This window comes from Panicum hallii, chromosome 5 (genome assembly GCF_002211085.1).
Source record: "Panicum hallii strain FIL2 chromosome 5, PHallii_v3.1, whole genome shotgun sequence".
Taxonomy (NCBI): domain Eukaryota; kingdom Viridiplantae; phylum Streptophyta; class Magnoliopsida; order Poales; family Poaceae; genus Panicum; species Panicum hallii.
Genome location: NC_038046.1, coordinates 1,168,628 through 1,193,633, shown reverse-complemented (window position 1 = coordinate 1,193,633; position 25,006 = coordinate 1,168,628). Strand labels below are relative to the sequence as shown.

General features: G+C 43.4%; 2 protein-coding genes across 5 annotated transcripts; both read left to right on the top strand.

Moving 5' to 3' along the window:
* Nucleotides 1–1,096: 1,096 nt before the first annotated feature.
* On the top strand, nucleotides 1,097–11,865 carry LOC112893400 (beta-galactosidase). Of its 4 annotated transcripts, XM_025960704.1 has the most exons (19): nucleotides 1,097–1,267; nucleotides 1,568–1,684; nucleotides 2,675–2,860; nucleotides 2,957–3,196; nucleotides 3,322–3,468; nucleotides 4,048–4,126; nucleotides 5,873–6,056; nucleotides 6,524–6,589; nucleotides 7,086–7,322; nucleotides 7,421–7,627; nucleotides 7,738–8,041; nucleotides 8,113–8,272; nucleotides 8,366–8,474; nucleotides 8,788–8,923; nucleotides 9,053–9,108; nucleotides 9,193–9,492; nucleotides 9,569–9,691; nucleotides 10,510–11,211; nucleotides 11,293–11,865. In XM_025960704.1, the coding sequence occupies exons 3-19, from the start codon at nucleotides 2,728–2,730 to the stop codon at nucleotides 11,467–11,469; spliced, it is 3,360 nt and encodes a 1,119-aa protein (XP_025816489.1). In that variant the 5' UTR covers nucleotides 1,097–1,267; nucleotides 1,568–1,684; nucleotides 2,675–2,727; the 3' UTR covers nucleotides 11,470–11,865. The 4 variants fall into 4 exon arrangements, with proteins under 4 accessions (XP_025816489.1, XP_025816491.1, XP_025816490.1 ...); XM_025960706.1 differs by lacking the exon at nucleotides 1,568–1,684; XM_025960705.1 differs by having other exon boundaries at nucleotides 1,097–1,684.
* Nucleotides 11,866–15,322: 3,457 nt separating this feature from the next.
* On the top strand, nucleotides 15,323–19,263 carry LOC112891400 (putative amidohydrolase YtcJ). The gene is made up of 14 exons (XM_025958246.1): nucleotides 15,323–15,506; nucleotides 15,603–15,844; nucleotides 16,003–16,075; nucleotides 16,552–16,658; nucleotides 16,739–16,862; nucleotides 17,127–17,321; nucleotides 17,447–17,532; nucleotides 17,620–17,727; nucleotides 17,811–17,906; nucleotides 17,988–18,086; nucleotides 18,176–18,250; nucleotides 18,382–18,513; nucleotides 18,593–18,708; nucleotides 18,797–19,263. Exons 1-14 carry the CDS (start codon nucleotides 15,413–15,415, stop codon nucleotides 18,969–18,971), a joined length of 1,722 nt encoding a protein of 573 aa, XP_025814031.1. The 5' UTR covers nucleotides 15,323–15,412; the 3' UTR covers nucleotides 18,972–19,263.
* The last annotated feature ends 5,743 nt before the right edge of the window (nucleotides 19,264–25,006 follow it).

Sequence of the window (25,006 nt, the reverse complement as noted above, 5' to 3'; positions counted from 1 at the left end):
ATGCGTTGCATTTGGGCGCGCATCCGCGGCTGCGTGCGCCGGTGCCCAAGTTGCGCTGCAAATTGCGGGGCATGTGGTCCGCTCCCTCGCTTTGCTGTGGCTCGCCATGACAGCCTTGCTTTGCCGCGGGAGGAGGAAGAGAAGGTCAGGAGGCAGGCAACTGCTTCCGAGATTTGGCGTACCACCCTTGTCGTTTCCGCGCTTTTCTGCTGCGACGACTACCTCCTTTGGGGGTTGGGTAGGGCACGGCCGCGGCGACCAGACAATGGATTCTGGGCCAACAAGTAATTTGTGCCAGCCGGTAATGCTTCTCTGCCAATAGTGTATTTGGACCTTTACAACTGTTCGGGGCTCTCATTTTTGCATTTTTTTATTTTAATGTTGCACTTTTTTTTCTGGCCGTATAAAGTGCAACGAGTCAGAAAAATAGTTAAACTGATTTCTTTTGCTCTAACCGTTGTTGCTTTCCGTAAGAAAAATAAATTGCAATTAGGCCTGTTTGGATCCGGATCCGGCGACTAAATTTTAGTCCCCATCACATCGGACGTTTGAACATCAATTAAAAATAGTCTAATTACAAAACCAATTGCATAAATAGAATCTAATTCACGGGACGAATCCATTAACCCTAATTAGTTTATGCTTTGATCATGTTGTGTGCTACAGTAAACATATGGTAATGATGGATTAATTAGGTTTAATGATTCATCCCGTGAATTAGTCTCTATTTATACAGTTGGTTTTATAATTAGCATATCTAGTATCCTAATTGGTGTTCAAACGTGCGATGTGATGTGGACTAAAGTGTTTAGTCATCCGGATCCAAACAGCCCCTGGTATCTTGGGCCTTTGGCTATAACCTAGTGCTTGCTAGTACATTTTTTTTTGTGTCAACCGCACCCTTGGGCTGTACCTGTCCGCACAACGGAAGGCCTATGGTCGTATATGACTGACGGCGGCCCACACACCCCGTCCTACCGGGCCTACTGATGAAAACCAGGCCTCGTTTGATCCTTGGGCCGCGTTGGTTCAGGCCCATCTCTGTCCGAACAGCTGAAGCGTCCTGGAGACCTGGACTCTCGCGCTCGCGTGATGCGACAGCAGGCAGATTGTGTCTGTCCTCTCACGAGGAACAGACACTCGTCAATTGTAATCCTGATCCACTCCGCCACCGCCACCCCCAATCCCCTCGGAGAGGATTCACAGCCAGCTCACCCGTCGATCGCTTCCTTCCTGCTGCGCCGCTGTCTCCTGCCTGTCGCTCCGGGTACGTATCCTCGCCTCACATCGCTCCGTCCCGGGCTCCACCTCCGCCGTGTCTTGGATCGTTGGGATCAAGGATCCATCTCAATCACTTCGTCCAGTTATTCTCGCACGAACTCTTTTCGGGCATCGTGTATCCAGTTGTTCTATACTTTTCAGTTTAGTTTCCGGCCACAAGCAAAGCAAGCGTGCCTTTTCTTTGATTTTATACTATCGTTTATTTTTTTAATTAAAAACGATGAGTCCACGAGGAGCGTCCTTCTTTGGGGGAAAATAATGTGATAGCGAGTCTTGTCTGACGCAGCTAGCGCTTGTCGCATCAGTGAGTGGAACTAGTAATCCTAATCAATCCTCAGCATCGGACCCCGCTTCCTTCCTCTAGTACTCGCCGATCGCTTCCTGCCTTCTTCCATCGCTGCAGGTACGACACCAATCCTCATCTCGAACCTCCCCACCTCTGGCTTCTACTTTTATCGGTTTGCTGTTGGATTAAGGATCGATCTACGATCCGTTCGTCCAATCACCCTCTTCAACTCGATTGGGGGAAGGACGGGAGGTTTTGAAGTTGGATTCCTTGGGGGAGAGACGGCTGCGGCGACGACGAGATTGAAGGGCGCGGCCGCACGGGGCCGCGGCTCTGGGAGCTTCGTTTAGTGGGGAAAGGGGAGGGAGGACCGGCATTGACGGGTACTCCGAGGAGCCAGGGTGGCGACGGGATTGGATGAGCCGACGTTGAGAAGTTCGGATGAGCATGTGGCTAGTCATCCTAGTGGATAGGTTTACTCGATCGGGTTCAACCAGAGTGCCCAGGGCTGGGGAGGAAATTGGAAAATGTGCCATTTTACAAACCATCCTGACTTTGGCTGTGTTGGTTTCCTAGGGTCTAAAGTTTAAAGTGTCACATCAAGGAGAATCTTGTCATTTAGAAATATTAAATAAAGTCTAATTACAAAACTAATTGCAGAACCCCAGGGCTAATTCGCGAGACGAATCTAATGAGGTATATTAGTCCATGATTAGCGGATGATTACTGTAGCATCAATGTGGCAAATTATGGATTAATTAGGCTCATTAAATTTGTCTCGCGAATTAGCACCCATCTGTGCAAAAAGTTTTATAAACAGATTTTATTTAATACTTCTAAATAGCAAGATTCTCTTTGATGTGACGGGTCTAAACTTTAGAGGGGAGGAAACGAACACACCCAAAGGAGCCAGTGCGGTCTGGTACTCTATAGAGGCGCCACTGTACCTTGTTAAAAGCCCCAGCTGTTTCTTTCACTATCAATTTCTGCAGTGGCGTAATTCTGAAATCAAAAGATTGGTGCTTACTTCGGATTGCAGTGTTCTCAAGTGCCATACCATATACAATTTTGCAATTCTTATGAGCTGGCATTTTCATGCTTTTTCAGGACATGTGTCTGTAACAGTTCATTTGAGGAAATTGGTACCTTTTGTGGTCATTATGGCATTAGCTTCTGCCAGTGCCATGTTTCCTCCCTCAAACCTTTCATATAAAGCTTGGGAGGACCCATCATTCTTCAAGTGGAGAAAGCGGGAGGCGCATGTGCCATTGCGCTCACAGGATACGCTGGAAGGTAGAATCCAAGTCAGTCTTTCTGTAGCAGAGTTAATCTTGCAAGGGTAATTGCTCTATTTGATTGATTTTGCTTTCTTTTCTTTCCTATTGATAGGTGCCCTGAAGTATTGGCATGAGCGAAGGAATGTGAACTATCTCAATGCTAACACTGCTGTCTGGAATGATGATGCGGTTCGCAGTGCTCTAGAAAGTGCTGCTCTTTGGTCCAAGGGCTTACCCTATGCTAAATCTCTAAGTGGATACTGGAAATTTCTTCTGGCTCCTTCAGCAGAAAGTGTTCCAGAGAAATTCTATGATGCTCATTTTGATGATTCAAATTGGGAGGCTTTGCCAGGCATGGTGCTACAACTTGGCTTGCCTTTTCAGCATGCTTTTTAGTTGAGAAAGTGCTTGTTGATTATCATGTTCTTTTGTACATATTTGAAATTTACTCTGAAGTGAAAGCTAAATTGATTGCAGTACCCTCAAATTGGCAAATGCATGGGTTTGACCATCCAATCTACACCAATATCACGTATCCTTTCCCAATAAATCCACCATTTGTGCCCACTGATAATCCCACTGGCTGTTACAGGACAGTTTTTCACATCCCAAAAGAGTGGAAAGGTATGTTTTTTTTTTCACATAATATTTTTTAATAATTCTTATTCTGTACTGCACACGTGATTGGTTGGTGCTAGCTGCTACCCTATTTTGGTATCCTCACTTTTCCAAATCCTATATTGCATTTCAACTAACATAAATAGGCTTAATACTAACAATTTTAGATAAGGTGAATATATCCTCAAGGAAGTTAGTTTCATTTTTGCCAGTTACGATTCCAGTGACCTTGTCAACATAAATATTTGTTTACTTTGAGGGGATATCTGGTCCATTAACTTGAAAAGAATTCTGACAGTGGCAGGCTTGTTGTCAAGTTCTGTGTCTAGGATTTACATGTTTGTGCGGTTCTTGACAAGTTTATGGCTTGGCATGGTTTTTGCATAGCTTGCTGTCTCCTTGGACGTGCTGTTCTGTGTTGGTTACACTTACACATATTTCTCTATTTATTTTGTTTGCTATGTTATTTTTTTTAATGTCTCCTGGGATCATCTTATGATATGTTCTAAACATTTTCCTTTCTTCGAGATGCATAACACTGTTGTTTCTGATATTTATTTCTGAGTTGATTATGAATTCTGATAGGTCGGAGGATCTTGCTGCACTTTGAAGCTGTTGATTCCGCGTTTTTTGCTTGGGTAAATGGGGTGCCAATTGGATACAGGTATGGAAAAACGAAATTCATTGAATTGTTTTCCTTGTACTCCATCTTAATCTGTAATCTACAGTATAAATGATTTATGAAGCTAAACACCATTGGCAAAACGAACTCCTTGTTCACTTATTTACCGCTAATGGATCCTGTGAAGCCATTTTGTTTTTATTACTGTTTGAATCTGACTCATATTTTGCATTCTCTCCTTAAAAGTTTCTAAATACAAGATAATCTGGCAGCATGAACTGTTTATTTTGTGGGATCCAACAAATTTATGTTTCATGTTATACATATAGGTCTTTTCAGCAATTTAGTTCAAAATAACATCTTTCATATTCTATTTGTACAAGTGAAGACTCTTCCCAACCTTATAATTATGTTTTCCTGTTGTGTTCTCTGAATGCTTAGATGTATGAAATTCTGTTTTCTTTATGAACATAGCATTAACAATGGTACCACAAGTTAGACATCCAATTCTTGACATGTATGTTGCACTGCCATTTTTCTATTTTGTTAATCTATTTCCCTTCTAAAAGAAACTATTCATGTTCCATCGAAATTTTGGGTTAAGAAGTGCCAAAATTTGTTATGATGAGTGTATTTTGCCAGTGATTTAGGTGTGTATTAGGGTGTGTTTGGTTCAACTGTGGATTTCTGAAAATCTGATTTCTGGAATCAGCTGTGGGAAAGCTGCTGTGAGCTGACAGCTGTGGGAAAGTTGAAAGCTGTTTGGCTGAAACAACTGTCAGCTGTGGATTTTGTAAGAAATGTTTGTTATGCCCCTAGGATCCCATAAGGCTGTTTATATGCTAATTAATCGCATGGACATGTAGATGACCGTTTTGGAAAGAAAATATTCATGTTTGTTAATATTTGACATATATAATAATTTATACAAAATATATATCCACGTTATAAAAATAATTGAACAATTTCTTTTTTTTCTTTCATTTTTTTCTCTGTATTTCTTTCCTCTTTTTTTCTTTCTATTTTTCCTTTCTTCTTTCCTTTTTTCCCTTTTCCCTTTTCCCATTCCTTTCTCCTTCCTCCGCGTACCAGCATGGGGGGCGGGCGGCGGCGGGGGCGCGGCGGGGCCGGCCCGAGGGGCGGCGGGCGGTGGCGGGGGGCGCGTCGGGGGGGGGGGTGGGGCGGCGGCAGGGGGCGCGGGGGGGGGGGGGGGGGCGGTGGCGGGGGCGCGTCGGGGGGCGGCGGCGGCGGCGCGCCGGGGGGAGGCGGCGCGCGCAGGCGCTGTCGCCGTCTGCGAGGAGGAGGCGCACGGGAGATGGATGGGGAAAGGATCGCTCGGGAAAGAAAAGAAGCGAACCGGTACAACGTATAACCAGTGGCAATGCGGGTAATTTTACCTGCGGGAATCGGTAGAATCTGGGCTGCTGCCCGCTGCGTTGTTCCACTGCGGGAATCGGTCGATTCCGAGAAATCGCTTCGCGTAGCTGAGTCCTTTGGTTGCGATTACAAATTCTCCGAAGCGAATCGGTGGTCTGAATCGGAACCAAAGGGAGCCTTAGGCTGCCTGCTACCAGCTGTTTGTATTTTTGACTATGGAGTGCTAGTCTAGATGATAGAAATATTTGGCTACGGATGCTTTTGAGAGCAGATGATCCTTGAAGTTTTTAATTTGTGCAGAATGTGTTCTTATAATGCTCCTAACTGAGCTGACCTATTTTTGTTATTATAGATATTATAGATCTGTAATGATTTTTTTTGTTCGAGTGTTGGCTTGATGTGTCAATGCAGCCAGGACAGCAGGCTTCCTGCTGAGTTTGAAGTTACAGATTGCTGCCATCCTTGTGATTCAGACAAGGAAAATATTCTTGCTGTTCAAGTTATGAGGTGGAGTGATGGCTCTTATCTTGAAGATCAGGACCACTGGCGGTTATCTGGTATTCACAGGGACGTTCTACTACTTTCAAAGCCACAGGTTACTCCTTGAATCTTACTTAAATGATATTAAATGAATTTGTTGCTGTTATTTTTGCAACTTTTTAAAAATATATGGGATTTAAGCTTCACTTTGTTTTAATATGACCTTGTTTAAACTTGAATAGGTGCCCATGTCATGAGTTTATCAAAGTACGGCTATGGCACATTAACTCATCCGTTAGTCCTGTAAGCCATTTCTGGCTAGCAACGCACACAATATCAGCTATGTCCGTAAAACTAAGGTAGATATCACCTGAGTTTGTCGCTCATTATTCCACTGGCATCATACTGATAGTAGGTCATACTAAGATTGAACTTTTCTCTGAGCCAATAACTGCGAGTTAGCCATCAACTCTTGATGTACTTTGCATTGACATTTTCTATTTGTTTTTATCTATTTCACTTAAAGATATTATTCATGTTCCACCGAAATTTGGTTAATAAGTGCTAAAATTTTCTGTGCAGATTTTTATTACAGATTACTTCTTCAAAGCAACCATGGATGAGAATTTCAGTTTAGCTGATATTGAGGTAATTCTGGTCCCCATCTTGGTAGGGTTACCAGGTTATGCAAATTGTGTAGGAATTCATTGATTTGATTCTTGATGCACCATTCTTACCCCTTTTCTTTTGGGTAGGAATGCTAATGGAACCTCAAAGATTTATTGCAGTTTTAAATTATATGTATGATTATTCACAACCAAATTATCAAATCAATTATTAAACCATCAAAGGACTTGTAAATTGACAAGTATTTAGAATCTTATGTTTGCTACTGGTCAAACATTATATTCTTATGAAGTTTGGTGCTTGCTTAGCTTTCTTTAGATTTGTATGCCCCACCCTTTCAACATCAAACAACAAGCAACACATTTTCTAGGGCAACTCATTTTTCATTTCCTATTGTTGTTTTCTCATGTGCCAAAATCCAGGTGTTGTAGCTGCTGCTTTTGCATTTGTCAAGGAAATACTTAGTCTGATATTACTATGTAATTTAGTTCACTTCTAAAGTTGTTTTGTGTCTCAGGTTGAGGTGGAAATTGATTCACACAAGCAAGACTGGGAGCATGTCTCAACTTTGTCTATTGAAGCAGCACTCTATGATAATTCTGGACTATCTAACAGTTTAGATGCTGATCTTTCATCTGCTAATGTGGTCAATTTGAAACCGAAGCCAAAACCAACTCGAAGCCCTTGTCTTGGTTTTCATGGTTACGTTCTTGGTGGAAAAATAGAGAATCCAAAACTCTGGTCTAGTGAACATGTAAGAAACTTAATCCAAGGAAATTCTACTGCCAAAGAATACTATTACAATTCAACTGTATAAAGCCATGTCTTTAACTATTCTTCCTCTTCTAACAGCCCAACTTATACACACTTGTTGTTCTCCTTAAAGATGCCAAGGGGAAGCTTATTGAGTGTGAATCATGCCAAGTGGGCATTCGTAATGTGGTCCTGGCACACAAGCAAATGCTTGTCAATGGATGTCCTGTTGTACTAAGAGGTGTCAACAGACATGAGCACCATCCACGCCTTGGGAAGACAAATATAGAAGCATGCATGATCAAGGTTGATATCCTTCTCAGTCATATTGGAGAGCATTTTATCACATCATCTCTCTGGTTTAATTTAATCATCTGCCCAGCTTCAGGTCTTTACAATCTATCTATTTGTGTCAGGATCTGATTTTGATGAGGCAAAACAATATTAATGCTGTCAGAAATAGCCATTACCCCCAGCATTCGAGGTGGTATGAGTTATGCGACATCTTTGGTCTTTATGTAATAGATGAAGCCAACATCGAAACACACGGCTTTGATGAAAATAGCCATTTCAAACATCCTACACTAGAACCTATATGGGCAAATGCAATGCTTGATCGTGTTGTTGGCATGGTGGAGAGAGATAAGAATCATGCATGCATTATTGTTTGGTCCCTGGGAAATGAATCTTCTTATGGACCTAATCATTCTTCCATGTCGGGTATAACATTCTTCCTTGTGACAATTCATTTTTTTCCTCTGTCTTCTCATCTAACGGTATCATTCTTCTAGGGTGGATTCGTGAAAGGGACCCGACAAGACTCCTCCATTATGAAGGAGGTGGTTCAAGAACATCATCCACAGATATTGTATGCCCCATGTATATGCGTGTCTGGGATATTATTAAGATAGCAAAAGACCCATCTGAAACGAGGCCCCTAATTCTCTGCGAGTATGCTAACTTTGGCCTCATATATTGACTTGATTCCATTTGTCTTTTTTCATATTAGCAGCATGATTAAAGAAAGTTTTCCTCTCTTTCAAGATACTCGCATGCTATGGGAAACAGTAATGGAAATATTGATGCATATTGGATGGCTATAGACAGCACTTTTGGGCTCCAAGGAGGTTTTATATGGGACTGGGTCGACCAGGTTGTGGCTATTTTCCCGCTTGACCTTTGTGTGATTCTAGTGTCTAAGCCTTTCAAGCAGTCAAGTATTCTTATGTGTCTCATTGGATGGGTCAGCTTATGATCTATTTCTTTGATTAGTGGATAAAAATTGAAAATTTATCATTAGAAACTGACTCTCTTTAACTTTCATCATTGTATAAAAAATTGTCATGCTAATCTAGTACATTGCTATGATCAAAATGCCTTAAAATGGATCGTTGATGAATTTTTTTTTCTTTTCTTATGCCATTGTTTGTTTCTCAGTGCTACCCTTTTCCCTTTTTTCTTTTCAGGGTTTACTAAAGGAGGATTCAGATGGATCCAAATTTTGGGCATATGGTGGCGACTTTGGAGATACTCCAAATGACTCAAACTTTTGCCTCAATGGCATTGTATGGCCTGATCGGACTATTCACCCAGCTGTTCATGGTAATTGGAAATACTAGGGAAAAATGTTTTGCTTTCTTAGTTCTTATTTATCAATTTGTTAAACTAATATCTTTGTCTCCAAAGCCACCGGATGCCAAACTTAGTTGACCAAATTTATGCTGGTTGCAGAAGTTAAATACCTTTACCAGCCTATCAAAATATCATCAGCAGATAACATGCTTAAGGTAACAGCTGGTTGATATTTCGTAGCCATCAAACCATGTTCTTGTGTGCTTTGTGCATCTAATAGTTCCATTGTCATCACACAGATTAAAAATGGACATTTTTTCGAGACAACAGAAGCTTTGGACTTCAGTTGGGTTCTTCAAGGAGATGGTTGCGTCTTGGGCTCTGGTTCATTGAATGTTCCGACTTTAGCACCACAGACTAGTCACCTTATCAACATGGAGTCGTCACCTTGGTTTTCTCTTTGGAGTACTTATGCAGCCAAAGAAGTATTTTTGTCTGTAAATGTGAAACAAAGGTACCAAACACGATGGGCTAAAGACGGTCATCTCTTGGCTTCAGCACAACTTTGTTTACCTCAGGAAAATGGCTTTGTTCCCCATGTATGTTTTCTCAGCCTGATTTACTACTTTACTCCTCTTTTTTCTGCATTATCTTACAGCTTAATATCATCTTCAGGCAATAGCATTCTCCGGTAGCCCTCTGGCCTGTGAACGCACTGGTGATAGTGTAATCATCAGCAAGAATAATGCCTGGAAAATCAAAGTGAACAGTCAACTGGGAACAATAGACAGTTGGAAGGTATGTAGAATGTTCATGGCAGACTACAAAAATGTGTTGTCCACTTGTATAGTAGGGAATTAACAATAATTCTCCCTCCATTAGTATATGAAGTTTATGACAAGCTAATTAGTTTTAAAACTAAAAGTTACATATTTAAAAATGGAGGGAGTATATGCCAAAATCTAATCTAGGCAAGGGCTCAAGCCTTGAAACGAGGTCTTATTGGGTTCTTCTAAACAAAGAGCAGGTGTAAACTGTAAGTCAAGTGGACAGCTAAATCTGTGTCATAGCATGCACTGTAGATATTTAAATAAATTTTTGGTTCATTTCCATAGTGTCTGATGCGCAGGTGTGTTCACCACTATGTTGGTTTAGAAAATTTTAAGGGCTTGAATTGCAACTAGCTTTACATAGAACAAATTGTGACTTATGGTTAAGTTTGAGATTTTATAGGGATGCAGAAGACTAGCTGGTCTGCGATTTTGTGAATTGTGATTGAACTCTTGGCAAGATGATTTATGTTTTCATGATTTGTGTTTGTCATTATAAGCGGCTGCCATGTCCTGCTGCATTATTTCCTTTTTTTAATAAAAACATAAATCTGCAATGGGTATCCTCCCCACCAGTTTTTTTCTCTAGGCAACAGTTCTGAACTTTTTCTATTCTAATATCATTGAACCATTTCACTGCATTCCTTGCCAAGTTTAACCAACTTGGAATTTGATCTTAGCTTTCCTCTCTGTCTCCGCTTTTACTCCGTTTAAGAAAACTTGGAAGATTCTCGAAAAGGAAAAGGGATCAAAGTCTGATTCTCATGCTGCTACTGTAAATAACAGGTCAACGGTGTTGAGCTTATGAGTAAGGGGATATTCCCATGCTTTTGGCGTGCGCCAACTGACAACGACAAAGGAGGTTTCTACACCAAGCCCTATGTTTCGCGTTGGAGAGAAGCCTCCCTTGATAACGTCTCGTTCTACAGCAGCCAGTTTTCTGTGAAGGAATTGCCGGACAACACTGTGGAGCTTTCCACCGTCTACTATGGTCTTCCTGGGAACCTACCCAAGCCCGACGATGCTGCTCTTTCACAAGCTCCCGAGTCCACTCTTTTCCAGGTGAACATGCTCTGCCGGATATACGAGTCAGGCGACATGATTCTTGAGTACGAGGCAAACCCCAGGGCCGATCTCCCTCCCCTTCCCCGGGTCGGCGTCGTGTTCAACGCCGAGAAATCCCTGAGCCATGTGACGTGGTATGGGAGGGGCCCGTTCGAGTGCTACCCCGACCGCAAAGCCGCGGCGCACGTCGGCGTGTACGAGAGCAGCGTGGAGGACCTGCACGTGCCGTACATCGCTCCCGGCGAGTGCGGTGGCCGGGCGGACGTCCGGTGGATGGCGCTCCGGAGCGCCGACGGCTTGGGCCTTTACGCGTCGGTCCACGGCGAGTCGCCGCCGATGCAGATGAGTGCGAGCTACTACGGCACCGCGGAGCTAGACCGAGCCACCCATGTCCACAAGTTGGTGAAGGGGGATGACATCGAGGTTTGTTTGCTCTTGAGCTCCTGGCATTGGTCGAGCTGCGAACCGATGTGATAGTGATGGTGAAATGGCTTGTGTTTGCAGGTGCATCTTGACCACAAGCATATGGGGCTGGGCGGGGACGACAGCTGGTCGCCGTGCGTGCACGAGCAGTACATGCTGCCGCCGACCCGTTACACCTTCTCGATGAGGCTCTGCCCCCTGCTGCCGTCGTCGTCGTGCCATGACATCTACAAGTCTCAGCTTCCCCAAGTGAAGTGACCATGTGATGTGTACCGGAGCCTGGAGGTTCGTGAGAGCGGTTGAATGGAACAAGTGAAGTAATGAGGAAATAATGCGGAGACGCTTTCGCTCCTGCGGTGGCCAGGATTGTTGAGAGTGAAGAGTGAAAGAGAGAATCGGTTGAATGGAACAAGTGAAGTAATGAGGAAATATTGCAGAGACGCTTTCGCTCCTGCGGTGGCCAGGATTGTTGAGAGTGGAGTGAAAGAGAGAATAAATGGAGTTGTATTCCATTAATGGGGTTTACTCCCTTTATACATGCCCAAGGGAAGGGATACAACCCTTCAGTTTGGCAAACATACCCCTTCAGTTTGGCCATTTCGTGAATAATAAGCTAACTAATGTGATGCCATTAATCACTAAGTAATTAATTAATTACAAAAATTGATCAGAAATCTAATTTTCTTCGCAACACTCCCCCTTGATCAATTTGTTCTTGTGGTCTTGGAAATAATGGAATAACTCCTTAAGAATCCTATGGACAAAATAAGGAGAAGCGTGGATATGTCATAGGAAAAATTTCTTTAAAATCCCTTTTGGGAAAATAGGAAAAATTTCTTTAAAATCCCTTTTGGGAAAATAAGAGAAAATGCTGATATGACATATATGATGCTTGATATCATATTACCTCATTAAAAACTTATGTACGAGAAAATCTTGATAGGAAAAACTTATTAGGAAAAGAGTGTAATTTTATAATTAGAAGATTATAAACATATTATATTAAAATATTATAGGTTTACTCCCTCTGATACTTGCAAATCTTTAAGTCGTCTTATACCAATTCTAAAAATATATTTTTGGAATAATGACGTAGGTAAGGACTTTGTGAATAAATCTGCAAGATTATCACATGACTTGGTTTGCAATATTTCTATCTCTCCATTTTTCTGTAGCTCATGAGGATAGAATAATTTAGGAGCAATATGTTTTGTGATATTGCTCTTTATATAACCTGTATTTATTTGTGCAATGCAGAATTATCTTCATAGATAATTGTTAACCAATATCACGTGACTGTTGTACGTGATTGATCATTCTGTGAAGCCATACACATTCACGTGAAGCTTCGTATAATGCGATTATTTCAGAATGGTTAGTGGATGTGGCTACTAGAGTTTGTTTGGATGATTTTAGAGTTTGTTTGGATAATTTTCATGATATAGCTGTTCTACCATGTAAAAATACAAAACCTGTCTAAGATCCAGTATTGTGGGGAGCAGATATATAGCCAGCATTTTTATATCCGACTATAACTTTATCTTGGTCAAACCGATAGAATAAACCAAGATCTTGTGTACTTTGGAGATATCTGAAGATATTCTTAACTCCTGTCCAATGACGTTTGGTTGAAGCTGCGCTATATCTAGCTAGTAGGTTTACCGCAAATGCAACATCAGACCTGATGTAATTTGCGACATACATTAGCGCTCCAATAGCACTAAGATACGGAACTTCAGATCCCAATAATTCTTCATCTTCATCCTTAGGTCTGAATTGATCCTTATTTATATCAAGAGATTGAACAACCATATGTGCCTTTGATGGATATGATTTATCCATATTGTATTTTTGAAGATTTTTATAGATATATGCAGACTGATGTACTAATATCCCTGATTGGAGATGTTCAAGCTGAAAGCCTAAACAAAATTTGATTTTATCCAAATCTTTCATTTCAAATTCCGTGTTTAGATGGTTGCGTGCTTCATCTATATCTCATGTATTTCCAATGATATTGAGATCATCCACATACACGGATATGATTTCTTGATGAATACATATGGCAATCATCATTATTGGAAAAAACTTTCTGTAGAATGAATTCCTTTATTCGGTTGTACCATGTTCTTCCCAACTGCTTCAAACCGTATAATGACTTTTGAAGCTTTACACAATACATGTTGCGAGAATGATTCTTGTTCAGAATATCAAGCCCTTCAGCAACTTTCATATAAATATCTGAATCCAGTGACCCATAGAGATATGCTGTCACTGCATCCATGAGATGCATGGATAGACCTTTCTGAGCTGCCAATGATATTAAGTATCGGAATGTTATACCACTCATTACTGGAGAATATATTTCATCGAAATCGATGCCGGATCTCTGCGTGAACCCTTGTGCTACAAGTCTCGCTTTGTATCTTACCACCTCATTGTTTTCATTCCTTTTACGGACGAAAATCCATTTTGATCCCACGAAAAAAGTATTACGAGGAGTAGGTATAATCGATGAGAATACCTCTTGTTTTTTAGAGCGAGCGCAATTCTGCGTCGATTGCTTCCTTCCATTTGATCCAGTCGGAGTGCTTGATGCACTCTGCCATGGTCTTAGGTTCTGGATCAGGTTGGTTGAAAGTCACTTGCAATATTAGAGGAGAAATTAATGTCGATAATTGTAGTTTTTCTATTGAATGATTCTCCTGCATCAATATAATTGGTGAAAATTTCATTTACCCTTTGTGACTCAAGGTTTTATGATGTCCTAACACTTATATTTGTGTACATATTTGTGCTAGGTACATAGTGTATCTCACGCTCCTTCGGATCGGTCTTTCGTGAATAGTAAGCAACTAACGTGATATCATTAATCACTAATTAATTAATTAATTATGAAAATTGATTAGTAATCTAATTTTCTTTGCATCAAGGATGTTGGGCTGTTGGTCGTTTGGGAGCTAAAGTAAGGGAGCTAGAAGCTTTCTGACTTGTACATCTTGGATTTGTTGATGGACAATTGATGTGGTACATTATGGCTGTCCTGATACTAGTACAACTGCATTGAATCTTTGATTCTGACCGCTGAAGGGATGCCCGAACTTCCGGAGCACCTGCTGTTCTTAACTCTGAAACCAAGGGAGTGTTTGGTTGGCGGGTTTTATTTTAAACTCCGTCGCATCGGCTATATGAATGCTAACTAGAAATTTAAATATAAACTAATGATAAAATAAATTTTATAATCCCTAGGCTTATTCGCGAGACGAATCTATTAAATCTAATTACTTCGTGATTAGCCCATGTGATGCTATAGTAAACATATGCTAATCATGAATTAATTAGGCTTAATAGATTCATCTCGTGAATAAGCTATAGACTTATGCAGTTAGTTTTATAATTAGTTTAGTTTTTCTAATTGGTATTGAAAAATATTCAATGTGGCAGGGTTTAAAATAAATCAAAGGGAACCAAACACCCTGAAGTCGGCATTATCATAAACCAGCAATAAAACAGTCACGATAAATACTCCCTCTGTTTTAAAAGAATGCAACTTCTACTTATCGGGAGTCAAATAATTTCAAATTTGATCAAATTTATATAAAATAGTATTAATATTTATATTACAAAATAAGTATCATTAGATTGATTATGTAATATACTTCTATATTAAATCTATTTAAAAACATAAGAACACAAATGTTAGTAATTTTTTTATAAATTTGATCAAACTTAAAATTATGTAACTCCTCAGAAAATGAGATTTGTATTTTTTTTGAACGGAGTGAGTAATTACCAAACACCCACATCCACATATCAACAAAGTGGCTCGCAAAAAATAAAATAACAAAGTGGTAACATGACAACTACCACAACAGATCAAACTGCTTCCATCTGCATAAAGTTTTGCCTTGTGCCTCTGGCCTCTGCAAGTAGGCAAGGGCAGTTGATGCCAAACATCACTAGATTTTTTAGGAGAGCTCTCCTGGAATGACCATATATGATGGATTCATTGGACGTCGTATTCAGATTTGGAAAAACGTTTTTTCTTTTGAGTCCGATCCCGACATCGCTGTTTGTTTTTCTTTCTTTTTTTTTCCCCGATAGCGCGCTGTTGAGTCTCCTACTCCCGTGCTACTAGTAAGGAGTATTGGGAGCGTGCGAGAGCCATGCCCCACGCCGATTGGATTAGTTGAGAGAGGAGATGGCCTTGCCCGCCCAGAGCGCCGCTCTCCTCGCTGCGGCCGTTGCCGTAGCCGCCGCCGCCTTCCTCCTCCCTCCGTCTTCCCGCCTCTCATGTACGCCAACGCTCCAGACAGCTTCTTCTCGCGCTTATTATCCGTGGAGCTCAAGATTAAAAGTCTCTACTCTCGTCTCCCCGCATCGCGTTGCAGGGACGCCGCGGGGCCGCTTCGCCGACATGATCCTGGCCAACGCCACCATCTACACCGCCGACGACGCCCGCCCTTTCGCCGGCGCCATGGCCGTCCGCGCCGGGCGCGTGCTCCGCGTCGGGGCCTACGAATCCGTCAAGGAGCTGAAGGGTCGCCACACGCATGAGTTGAATCTCAGCGGGAACGTCGTGCTGCCGGGGTTCATCGACTCCCATGTGCACTTCATCGATGGCGGCCTGCAGGTACCACTACCCAATTAGTGCCTCCAGTTACAATTGGGTGTTTGCCAATTCCCAGTTGCCATGGCCTACCAGCGAGATTACAGTGTGTTATCAATGCAAATTGTTTCTCAGCATGTACTATACTAGCTTGCTGATACTGCTCTCTGAATCTGCTTCAGTTAGCGAGGGTGCCACTTCGAGGGGTCAGAAGCAGAGAGGACTTCATCAGCAGAGTCAAGGAAGCTACCAGAGGTGCTTGTCGTATTCATTTTGCTGCTTACAAGCTTGTTATCACAAAGTGAGAGGCAACTAGCCGTGTCTGAATTCTGTTACGCCGCCTGAACAGCCTCTATTGCATGAGTAAAAATCGGTGGAATGATAGTAAATCATGCAATAAGTATGTTGCGGTAGTGCATAGGTGTGTTGGATTAAGATACATATGATTGAAGTCAATTAAGAAATGATCACATTCACTAGAGCAGTAAACTAAATAAGTGAAGATTCTTTGTCAGAGTTACACTCTGCTTGTATTTCTAGTTCTTTTTCTATATTTGAATACATTTCTAAGTGTCAATAGGATGCTCCAACATATTAAATAATTTCCTTTTAACATGTCTAACTGCTTCTGTTTCATGAAATTGATTGGTCAAAGTTTGGTTTTAGCACTGTCAGAGTTTTGTACAGACTACAAAATACCACATTTCTAATACTTGTGTATTTCTGAACAGATAAGCATCCTGGACAGTGGATTTTAGGAGGAGGTTGGAACAATGATGTTTGGGGAGGTGATTTCCCGGCTGCTTCTTGGCTGGACGATATATCACCAGATAATCCAGTGTGTTTTCAAGCTCGTGAGTTGAACCTCTTCTGAGAAGCCATGCAACAAGGCTACCAGCTGACTTATTTCAATTGCAGGTCTGGCTCTCACGCATGGATGGTCATATGGGCATAGCCAACTCATTAGCTATGAAGATTGCTGGGATTGACAGGAGCACAAATGATCCAATTGGTGGAGCTATCATGAGAACAGCTGAAGGAGGTAACACAACTAATTAACATGGGCCTTCCTTCAGCCCTATACTACCCCCCCCCCCCCCCCCCACCATTGTTGCTTTGTAAAGTAAATATGGCTCCTTATCGAGCACGCAGAAACTATTTAGTTGTAAGCATATGTATGTTGTCACTAGAAAAAAAACAAAGGAAGAAAACTCAAAGCAAGTTATTGTTACTTCACTTCCTAGTTTTTCATTAAATTTAATGGCTAGGAATAACCAGATATTCTGACATCTATTGTTACTTGTAGAGCCTACTGGTCTTCTAGTGGATACTGCAATGGTGCTTATGTTTGATGTTATTGAAAAAGTTTCTACCCATGAAAGAAGGGAGGCGCTTCTTAGAGCAAGTAGGCACGCCCTAATGAGGGGGGTGACTACTGTTGTTGATGTTGGAAATTACTTCCCTGGAGTCTCAGCCGAGAAAACATGGCAAGATTTTTCAGGTATTCTGTAACACTTTTGCTAGTAACCCTCGGGCAACATTTAGAAGGATCCACTTTTGTACTTATTTCATCTATGATCTTCTTTGTACTCCTGAGTCCTGACTTAAGTATTGCTATGACTACAGATGTCTATGAGTGGGCTCACTCTATGCAAAAAATGATGATCAGAGTATGCTTATTCTTCCCAATGCCCACATGGGCTCGTGTTTCTGTAAGCTTGCTTCTTGAACTATGCCAAGATCTTCTGTAAGTTTACTTTACGTGAACATACCTTGAACATGCATTTCTTGTCTTTTAGGATCTTATCGGTAAAAATGGTCGATCGCTTAGTCAATGGATCCATCTAGGTGGTGTTAAAGCTTTTCTTGATGGTTCTCTGGGTTCTTCAAGTGCATTGTTCCATGAGGTACATAGTTTGTCCCTCTTCTACATACCAAGCCACTTAGGTTTTCCACTTTATTTTTGAGTTCTTTTGGTAAACTTTTGCAGCCTTATGAGGGTGATCCTGGAAATTATGGTCTTCAAGTGACAGATATGGATAGTCTTCTAAATAGAACTTCAGAATCTGACAAATCTGGACTTCAGGTAGACTCATTTTCTGTTTGACTTATCCTTCAGTTTAGCTACCATCATTCTAGGAAGTAATAATGTTTTTGTTTTCTTCAGGTTGCAATACATGCGATTGGGGATAAAGCTAACGACATGCTGCTAGATATGGTCGACAAGGTTGTTGATTTGAATGGAGTGAGGGACCGTAGATTCCGGGTATGTTCTGATAGCATACCGCATGGTTGTTTTCTTTTCTCTCACTCTGCTTGATAGAACTTGAACTGAATCTTTGCATATGAAATCAGATTGAGCACGCTCAACATCTTGCTCCAGGTGCAGCAAACCGCTTTGGCAAACAAGGTATTATCGCATCGGTGCAGGTAAACTATTCCGTTCCATTGCTATTTTACTTAGAATTCTCTTAAACTCTGCATATATTGGTGTCATGCTTTGCAAAGCTGATTGCAATTGCAATCTCCATCTTCTGAAATTTATGCCTTACTGTTGACAGCCAGATCATCTATTAGATGATGCCGACTCTGCCGCAAAGAAGATTGGGTTTGACCGCGCGGAGCGAAGTTCCTATACGTTTCGGTCACTGTTAGCTGGTGGCGCGCAGCTAGCTTTTGGTTCTGACTGGCCTGTACGTGACTCTGCAGACATCTCAGTAACTGAAATCTGTTTTTTTTCAGTTACCAGGTACATTGTTCCTGTTTTTGCAGGTTTCAGATATCAATCCCTTACAAGCGATTCAAACCGCAATCTCCCGTAAGCCTCCTGGATGGGAGGTCCCCTGGATCCCTGCAGAACGTTTGTCGCTCGATGAATCGCTGAAAGCGTAAGTCCCTCTTCAGTTTAACGTTCTTTGACATACATCTTGCTGCAAATCGCCATTGGATGTCTCTAACTCTGACGAACGAGAACAGGCATACCATATCTGCTGCCTACGCCTGCTTCCTGGACCACGCCGTGGGCAGCCTCTCTGAAAGGAAATACGCCGATTTCGTGGTCCTGCCTTCCACTTCGTGGGACGACTTCGCCGGCGATCTGCCGGCGCACGTCCTGGCCACGTACGTGAGCGGCAAGCTGGCCTACCCGTGAAAGCATGCCCATTATGTGTACGGTGTGTAGAGTCAGCATATAACAGCATGGGGTGTTTTCTGTTCTTCGCCGAATCTTGTCCCTGGTTCTTCTTTTTTTTTTTTTTGAATTGTTGTTGGTAGGCTCAACTTGAACGAGCAACTTTTGTTGCGACCTGGCCTAAATAGAAGAGCTAGTGGCAGGAGTAACTTTCAAACGTCTGCAGTAGTAAACACAGGTTGATTGCATACCGTTGACTGGTTGTTGGAGCGGCACGTGCAATAATATATGAGGACCAAGGAGTTGAACCAAATGACGCTGGTTGAGCTACCAGCCGACCCCACAAACGGACTGCTTCTCTCCTTTGGCTTTCTGAAAACGCCGGCGACTGATTGCAGCAGCACTCCTTTCTTTCCAAAAATAATAAAGATAAACAGAGCTGCCGAATGCGTGTACCTAGATGTTTATAGTTTTGAAACTTCCACTGACATCGCAACTATATTATATATATATATATATATATATATGAGACAAATTTTATTTACACTTGTGCGTGTAGCTACTCTCACCATTAATGTTCACGTACTCATTTATCACTTTAATGTGTTTATATAAAAAAATTATAAGCATCCCTATTTTTTAAATATATATTATTATATATTAGTACTGGTATATAAAATTGAGTATGTTCAAATACTTTATGTATGATCATTGTCGGAGGATTTCTCCAGCCGGGTGGCGGAAAGCACCCGCCTAATCCTAGTTAAGGATGGGTTTGGAGGAGACTTAGGAGCGCTCGATCGGTGGACAGATGAACGCAGGAAGGACACGAAGATTTAGAGTGGTTCGGGCCGCCGGAGCGTAATACCCTACGTCCAATTTGATGTTATATTGGCTGCGTGAGCCTGAATGGGAAGCAGCATAAGCTTGTGTATGTGTAACCTTGGATGTTGAAAAAACCCCCTTTCTAACGAGTACACCCTCCCTTTTATAGCCCAAGGGGGGTGCTTACACTGAGTCTGACCCCGACATGTGGGTCCGGCCAGCAGAAGCTTGTTCTAAGAGAGATATGGAGATCTTCATCTCCAGCTCCTCTCCGTAGTCCTCTCAATCGGGAAGTTGATGTGCGTATCCATAACTTGGATACGGCCCTGTACAGCCTTGTCTTGCACAGTATCCGGCGTCAGCGTTGCATAGCAGTGAAGCCGTGCTGTCTCTATTAGGATGGGACCTCCCGTCAGGCGGTGAAGCAGCGCTGACCCGGTGCGTGTGCACTGTTACAGCGCACGCCTTGGCTTTGCCTATTACAGACCATCATCACGCATGCAGCGCCGTGACGGGACTGTACACAGTCCGCGCACAGTGCACGGTGATATGACGTGCCGCCTTCAGAACAGGCGGGCTTACCGTGGTGTCAGCTTACCTGCCCCGTGTGTCAGTGGCAGGCCGCACCTTTTGACTTTGGCGCGCCCGATCCAGTTACTGCATTAAATGCTGGTAGGTGGAGAGGCGACCCGCAAGGGGCCTCCGGCCGCAGGCACGCGGCGGGGCCAGCCCCGCTCCTCCCGCTGGGCAACACATGGCGGCACCGGACCCCTTCCCGGGGGAAGGGGGGCCCGGGGCCCCCGAGACCGGTCGGAGCGGGCTGGCCTGTGATGGTCCGGTCATCACACGTGGCGGCCCCGGACCTCCCAGGGGAGGCCGGGTCCGCAGGGGCTACCCGAGAGCTCTCCCGCCCTCCTGGGTGTGCAGAGACCCCGGACCTCATGGAGCCCGGGGGAGGGTCCGGAGACCGCGGCCCCAGCTGTCAGGCCCGGGGGCTGTATGCCACGTGACCCAGAGGCGAGGGGGAGTATGGATTATGAGAAGCCAAAGGCCTGGACACCCTAGCGGGAGGTACCCCTATCTGTATGTACCGACAATCATATATCTGTTGTCGGTCAAAATCCACCGGCAAGCAGCGACAGGCAACACGAGGAGCCGGGAGGCTTCCGGAACTGCTGGTGAGTCCCGGTCCCTCAGTCAACGGCCCAGAAGTCCGGCACACGTCCTGACTTAGTGAAGTGTTAGGTGTGCCACCTGACCTATACCTGATCAGAATGTGTAGAAGTCGTTGTCAGTTATTTTCCTACATGCACTGCCATGTCAAACATTAGTCCGAGCCGCGAGCGGCTCTTAACATGACTCCCAAGATCGGCTAGAATAGCCGGTGGAGTCTCTGCACTAGGTCGGACCTGTCTTCGTACCAGGTTGAACCTTCGGGTACCTCTCAGAATCGGCTAGAATCGGCTAAAAGAAGCCAATTGCCCCATTTAACAGATCGGATCTATTAATATCTAAGCGTCTTGTACGAATCCGACAAAAAAGATAAAAGCATGCTCTGTAATTACCAAGCTAATCCAATCTGCGATGGTAAAGGTTTTCACCGTATAACCGGAACATCCTACGCGTGGTTAAGCCTAACGAACATAAAAGATGACAGGACGGTATCCTAAAAAGAGGCCTAAAAACCAACAAGTCGATTCTCGGAACAATCCCTCCTTAGATTACCGTAAAGCACCAATCATGCAGCCGGAACATTTAACCCGTTTGAAGGATCTAATCATATGGATATTAAACTAATTTCTTGTAGAACAAGGAACTACCATAACAGATTAGATCTACTTAAGCAAGAACAGAGCACGGCACTGCCCGTGCACCTGAATTGGCGTACAAGGGCAGCTAAATGATTATGAACTGCAAGCAGAGCATGGATATACTATTCAAAACCAATGCCGCATCATAATCGTTTAAGATAACTAGTGTTACTCGCCATCAACAACGCTTCAGTACGAGAAACACGAAAACAAGCAGATAAGTGCAATGCTGCCCCGATCGTGCGGAGCAGGATCGGAGCAACATGTCAATTACCTGGAGAAACCCCTAGGAAAGGGGTGGCGATGCGCCGAGATTTTGTTGCGAATGATTGATTTTTTATTGAATCTCACAATACATATTTATAGTCCGGAGACTTGATCTTTTCTAGCTAACCCTAGCTGATTACGATGCAATCTCTAACTTACTATATTTAAACTATCCTTATTAGATACATGGCCATCCCGACCCTTGATATGTTCGCACAGAAGCCGATTCGCAGACTATTACGATGATTTCCTTTAGCCCATGTTGCTCTCGGCCCATCCCTTGGCCTAGTCAAATTATGGCGATAACACATGCCCCCCTGGTTTCGGCAATGATAATTTCCGAAACCATTGCCTCTTCGACTTCTGAGATTTGCACATGCCGCTCCCAATGCCATCGGGTGCGACCCCTCGGCTTCCAGGGCCTACACGTGCGCGCTGCCTCCCAATGCCAACGGACGCGACCCTTTGACTTCTCCCTCGGGAACTACAATAGCGCCGCTTCGCCTTCCATCTCTGCCCTTAAAAACTGGCATAAGCGGATTTACTTTTATTCATCTTCTTGCTCCGCGCATTAACCGCACCAGCATATTCCGCATCCCCCGACAATGGCTTCCTCTTCCTCTGCCTCCTCCAATTCATCTTCCTCTTCTTCCATAATCTCCATCACCTCTCTTGACTCCGAAACCTCCAGGGAAGCAACACTGGAGTTCAATCCAGTAGCTTCGTACGAGGCTCTCGCTCCTCTGCATTGGGACGCAGAGGAGTGGGACTTCAGCATTTGGTCAGAGGACGATGAGTCCCTGACCGACGATGAGGACCTCCAGATTCTCCTTCACGGGGATTTGGACGAAGGCGACGAAGATTCCTGGGATGATGATGCTTTCTCTTCCTCAGAAGAAGACACCAAGGACACTTCCACCGACGACAACTCGGTAGCAGGAGGGTTCCTGCGCGGTGGATCGTCGTCTTCAGAAGACGACGGGGACGCCGGCAACGACGCTGGTCCTAGCAGCAGTGATGGTGGCAGCAGCAGCAGCAACGGTGGCGGCGATAGCAGCGACGACGACACCAGCGCGTCCCCTCCATACAAGCGCCGCAAATCCTCGGGGACCTACTAGTGGTAGTTCGTAGGGTCGTCCACCGTTGTGCATAGAGCCGGTAGATCGGCTTCTTTTGTAATAATCTCTTGTAAATAACCCCTTTTATTTCAGCAAGCCAATGTCTGAAAACCTAATCTTAAAGTCCGATGGCATCACATCGGCCCTTCTCCTTGAATTGTCCAATCCAATCCCCTACCTTTCCTTTATTCTAGATCGGAAATCTCAGAGACCTTCAAGAACTCGAGTACCCTTCAAATGATCTCACTAATAACAAGAGTACTCTGTTAAGATCTACCCCTCCTTTTCTTTTGCCATATGGCTATGTACCAAAGCAAGTCGAACTTGCTTCTGTCGTTACTGCTTTCCCCTGATCTCCAATCAAGTTGAAGAATATGATCATCAAGAAAAATCCGCAAAGAAGTCGAACCTGTTCTTCTAAGATCAAGAGACATCTGCAATCGACTTCTCTGTTTTTATCAAACCCCAGGACTTGCAGGTTCTAATTATTGCTTCTAAAGTCGATGGCTTAACATTGGCTATTCCATCTTTAGCTCGGTGCACGGACCTGCAGCCTAATGCACCACAAAGAACCCGATGATGTCGACTTGCAGCTCGATGTATCACATCGGCTTTCCTCACAGATATCCTGATTGCGTTGGCCCATAGCCTGATGCACTACATCGGCTTCATCATTCGTCTTCCCACATGGTCGGGAAGTATTTCTTGAGGTGTTGGCCATTGATGGCTACCGGAAATTTAACTCCATCCAATTCTTCAAGCATGTACGCATTCCCTGGTAAAGCTTGATCAACTCTATAAGGCCTATGCCAATTCGGAGACCATTTACCATATGCTGCATCCTTAGTCCCCAATGGTAGCACCGCTTCCCATACTAAATCTCCAACTTGGAATTCCTTCGGTTTAACCTTCTTATTGTACGCGCGGGCTACCTTGGCCTTATTTTCCTTGATCTTTTCCAGCGACCAAAGCTTGAGTTCTGTAATATCTTCCACATTGTCGCTCATTAGTGTGGCATATTCTTCAGCAGTCAGATCATTCTGAAACTCTATTCGTCTTGAACCGGCCGTAATTTCCCATGGTAATACGGCCTCCTGCCCATACACCAAATGATATGGTGAAGTTCTTGTTGCCCCATGGCATGATACATGATAAGCCTATAACGCTTCTGATAATACTTCATGCCAACGCCGTGGGTATTCATCAATCTTCCTTTTGATCAGCTTGATCAAGCTCTGATTGGACGCTTCGGCTTGTCCATTTGCTTGAGCATAGTAAGGAGATGACCTGATCAATTTGATCCTCATGTCGGCAGTGAACTTTTTGAACTCTTCAGATATAAATACTGACCCTCCATCTGTTGTAATAGTCTGAGGAATCCCAAATCTATGAATAACGTGTTCTTTGATAAAATTGTTGACGTCCCTCGACGTTACTGACTTCATAGGAACAGTCTCTACCCACTTGGTAAAATAATCTGTGACGGCCAAAATAAACTGATGGCCTTTACTCGATGGAGGATTAATCTTACCGATCATGTCCATGCCCCAGCCCCTGAATGGCCACGGTTTGATGATAGGATTCATTGCTGATGTAGGTACTATTTGTATTTTTCCAAACCTCTGACAGGCCTGGCATCCTTTATAATACTTGAAGCAATCTTCCAGCATATCAGACCAATAATATCCCGAGCGCCTGATCAACCACTTCATCTTGTGGGCTGATTGATGAGTACCACACGTACCCTCATGGACTTCATGTAGAAGCCAATTGGATTCAATCGGCCCCAAGCACTTGAGCAGTATCCCCTCTAGAGTCCTGTAGAACAAGTCGTCCCCTATCAGGACGTACTTCATAGCTTTGTAACGTATCTTCTTAGGTGCCCCCCGAGCCGGATCCTTTAAGTAATTGAAGATATCGGCTCTCCAATCCCCCTAATCCAACAGGTTTATTGGAAAATCAGCTCCATCCGCTGTGTCCTTGTAACCTGAAGCCATCTGGGCAAGATCATTAGCCTCAGAATTTTGTACTCTTG

What these genes read in the sequence shown, in the direction of transcription:
- LOC112893400 (XM_025960706.1), top strand. Translation starts at nt 2,728, where the DNA reads ATGGCATTAGCTTCTGCCAGTGCCATGTTTCCTCCCTCAAACCTTTCA. An exon ending in GAACAATAGACAGTTGGAAG is followed by an intron (nt 9,692 to 10,509) that starts GTATGTAGAATG and finishes TGTAAATAACAG; the next exon opens with GTCAACGGTGTTGAGCTTAT. An exon ending in TGAAGGGGGATGACATCGAG is followed by an intron (nt 11,212 to 11,292) that starts GTTTGTTTGCTC and finishes TTGTGTTTGCAG; the next exon opens with GTGCATCTTGACCACAAGCA.
- LOC112891400 (XM_025958246.1), top strand. Translation starts at nt 15,413, where the DNA reads ATGGCCTTGCCCGCCCAGAGCGCCGCTCTCCTCGCTGCGGCCGTTGCC. An exon ending in TGAGGGACCGTAGATTCCGG is followed by an intron (nt 18,087 to 18,175) that starts GTATGTTCTGAT and finishes ATATGAAATCAG; the next exon opens with ATTGAGCACGCTCAACATCT. An exon ending in GTATTATCGCATCGGTGCAG is followed by an intron (nt 18,251 to 18,381) that starts GTAAACTATTCC and finishes TACTGTTGACAG; the next exon opens with CCAGATCATCTATTAGATGA.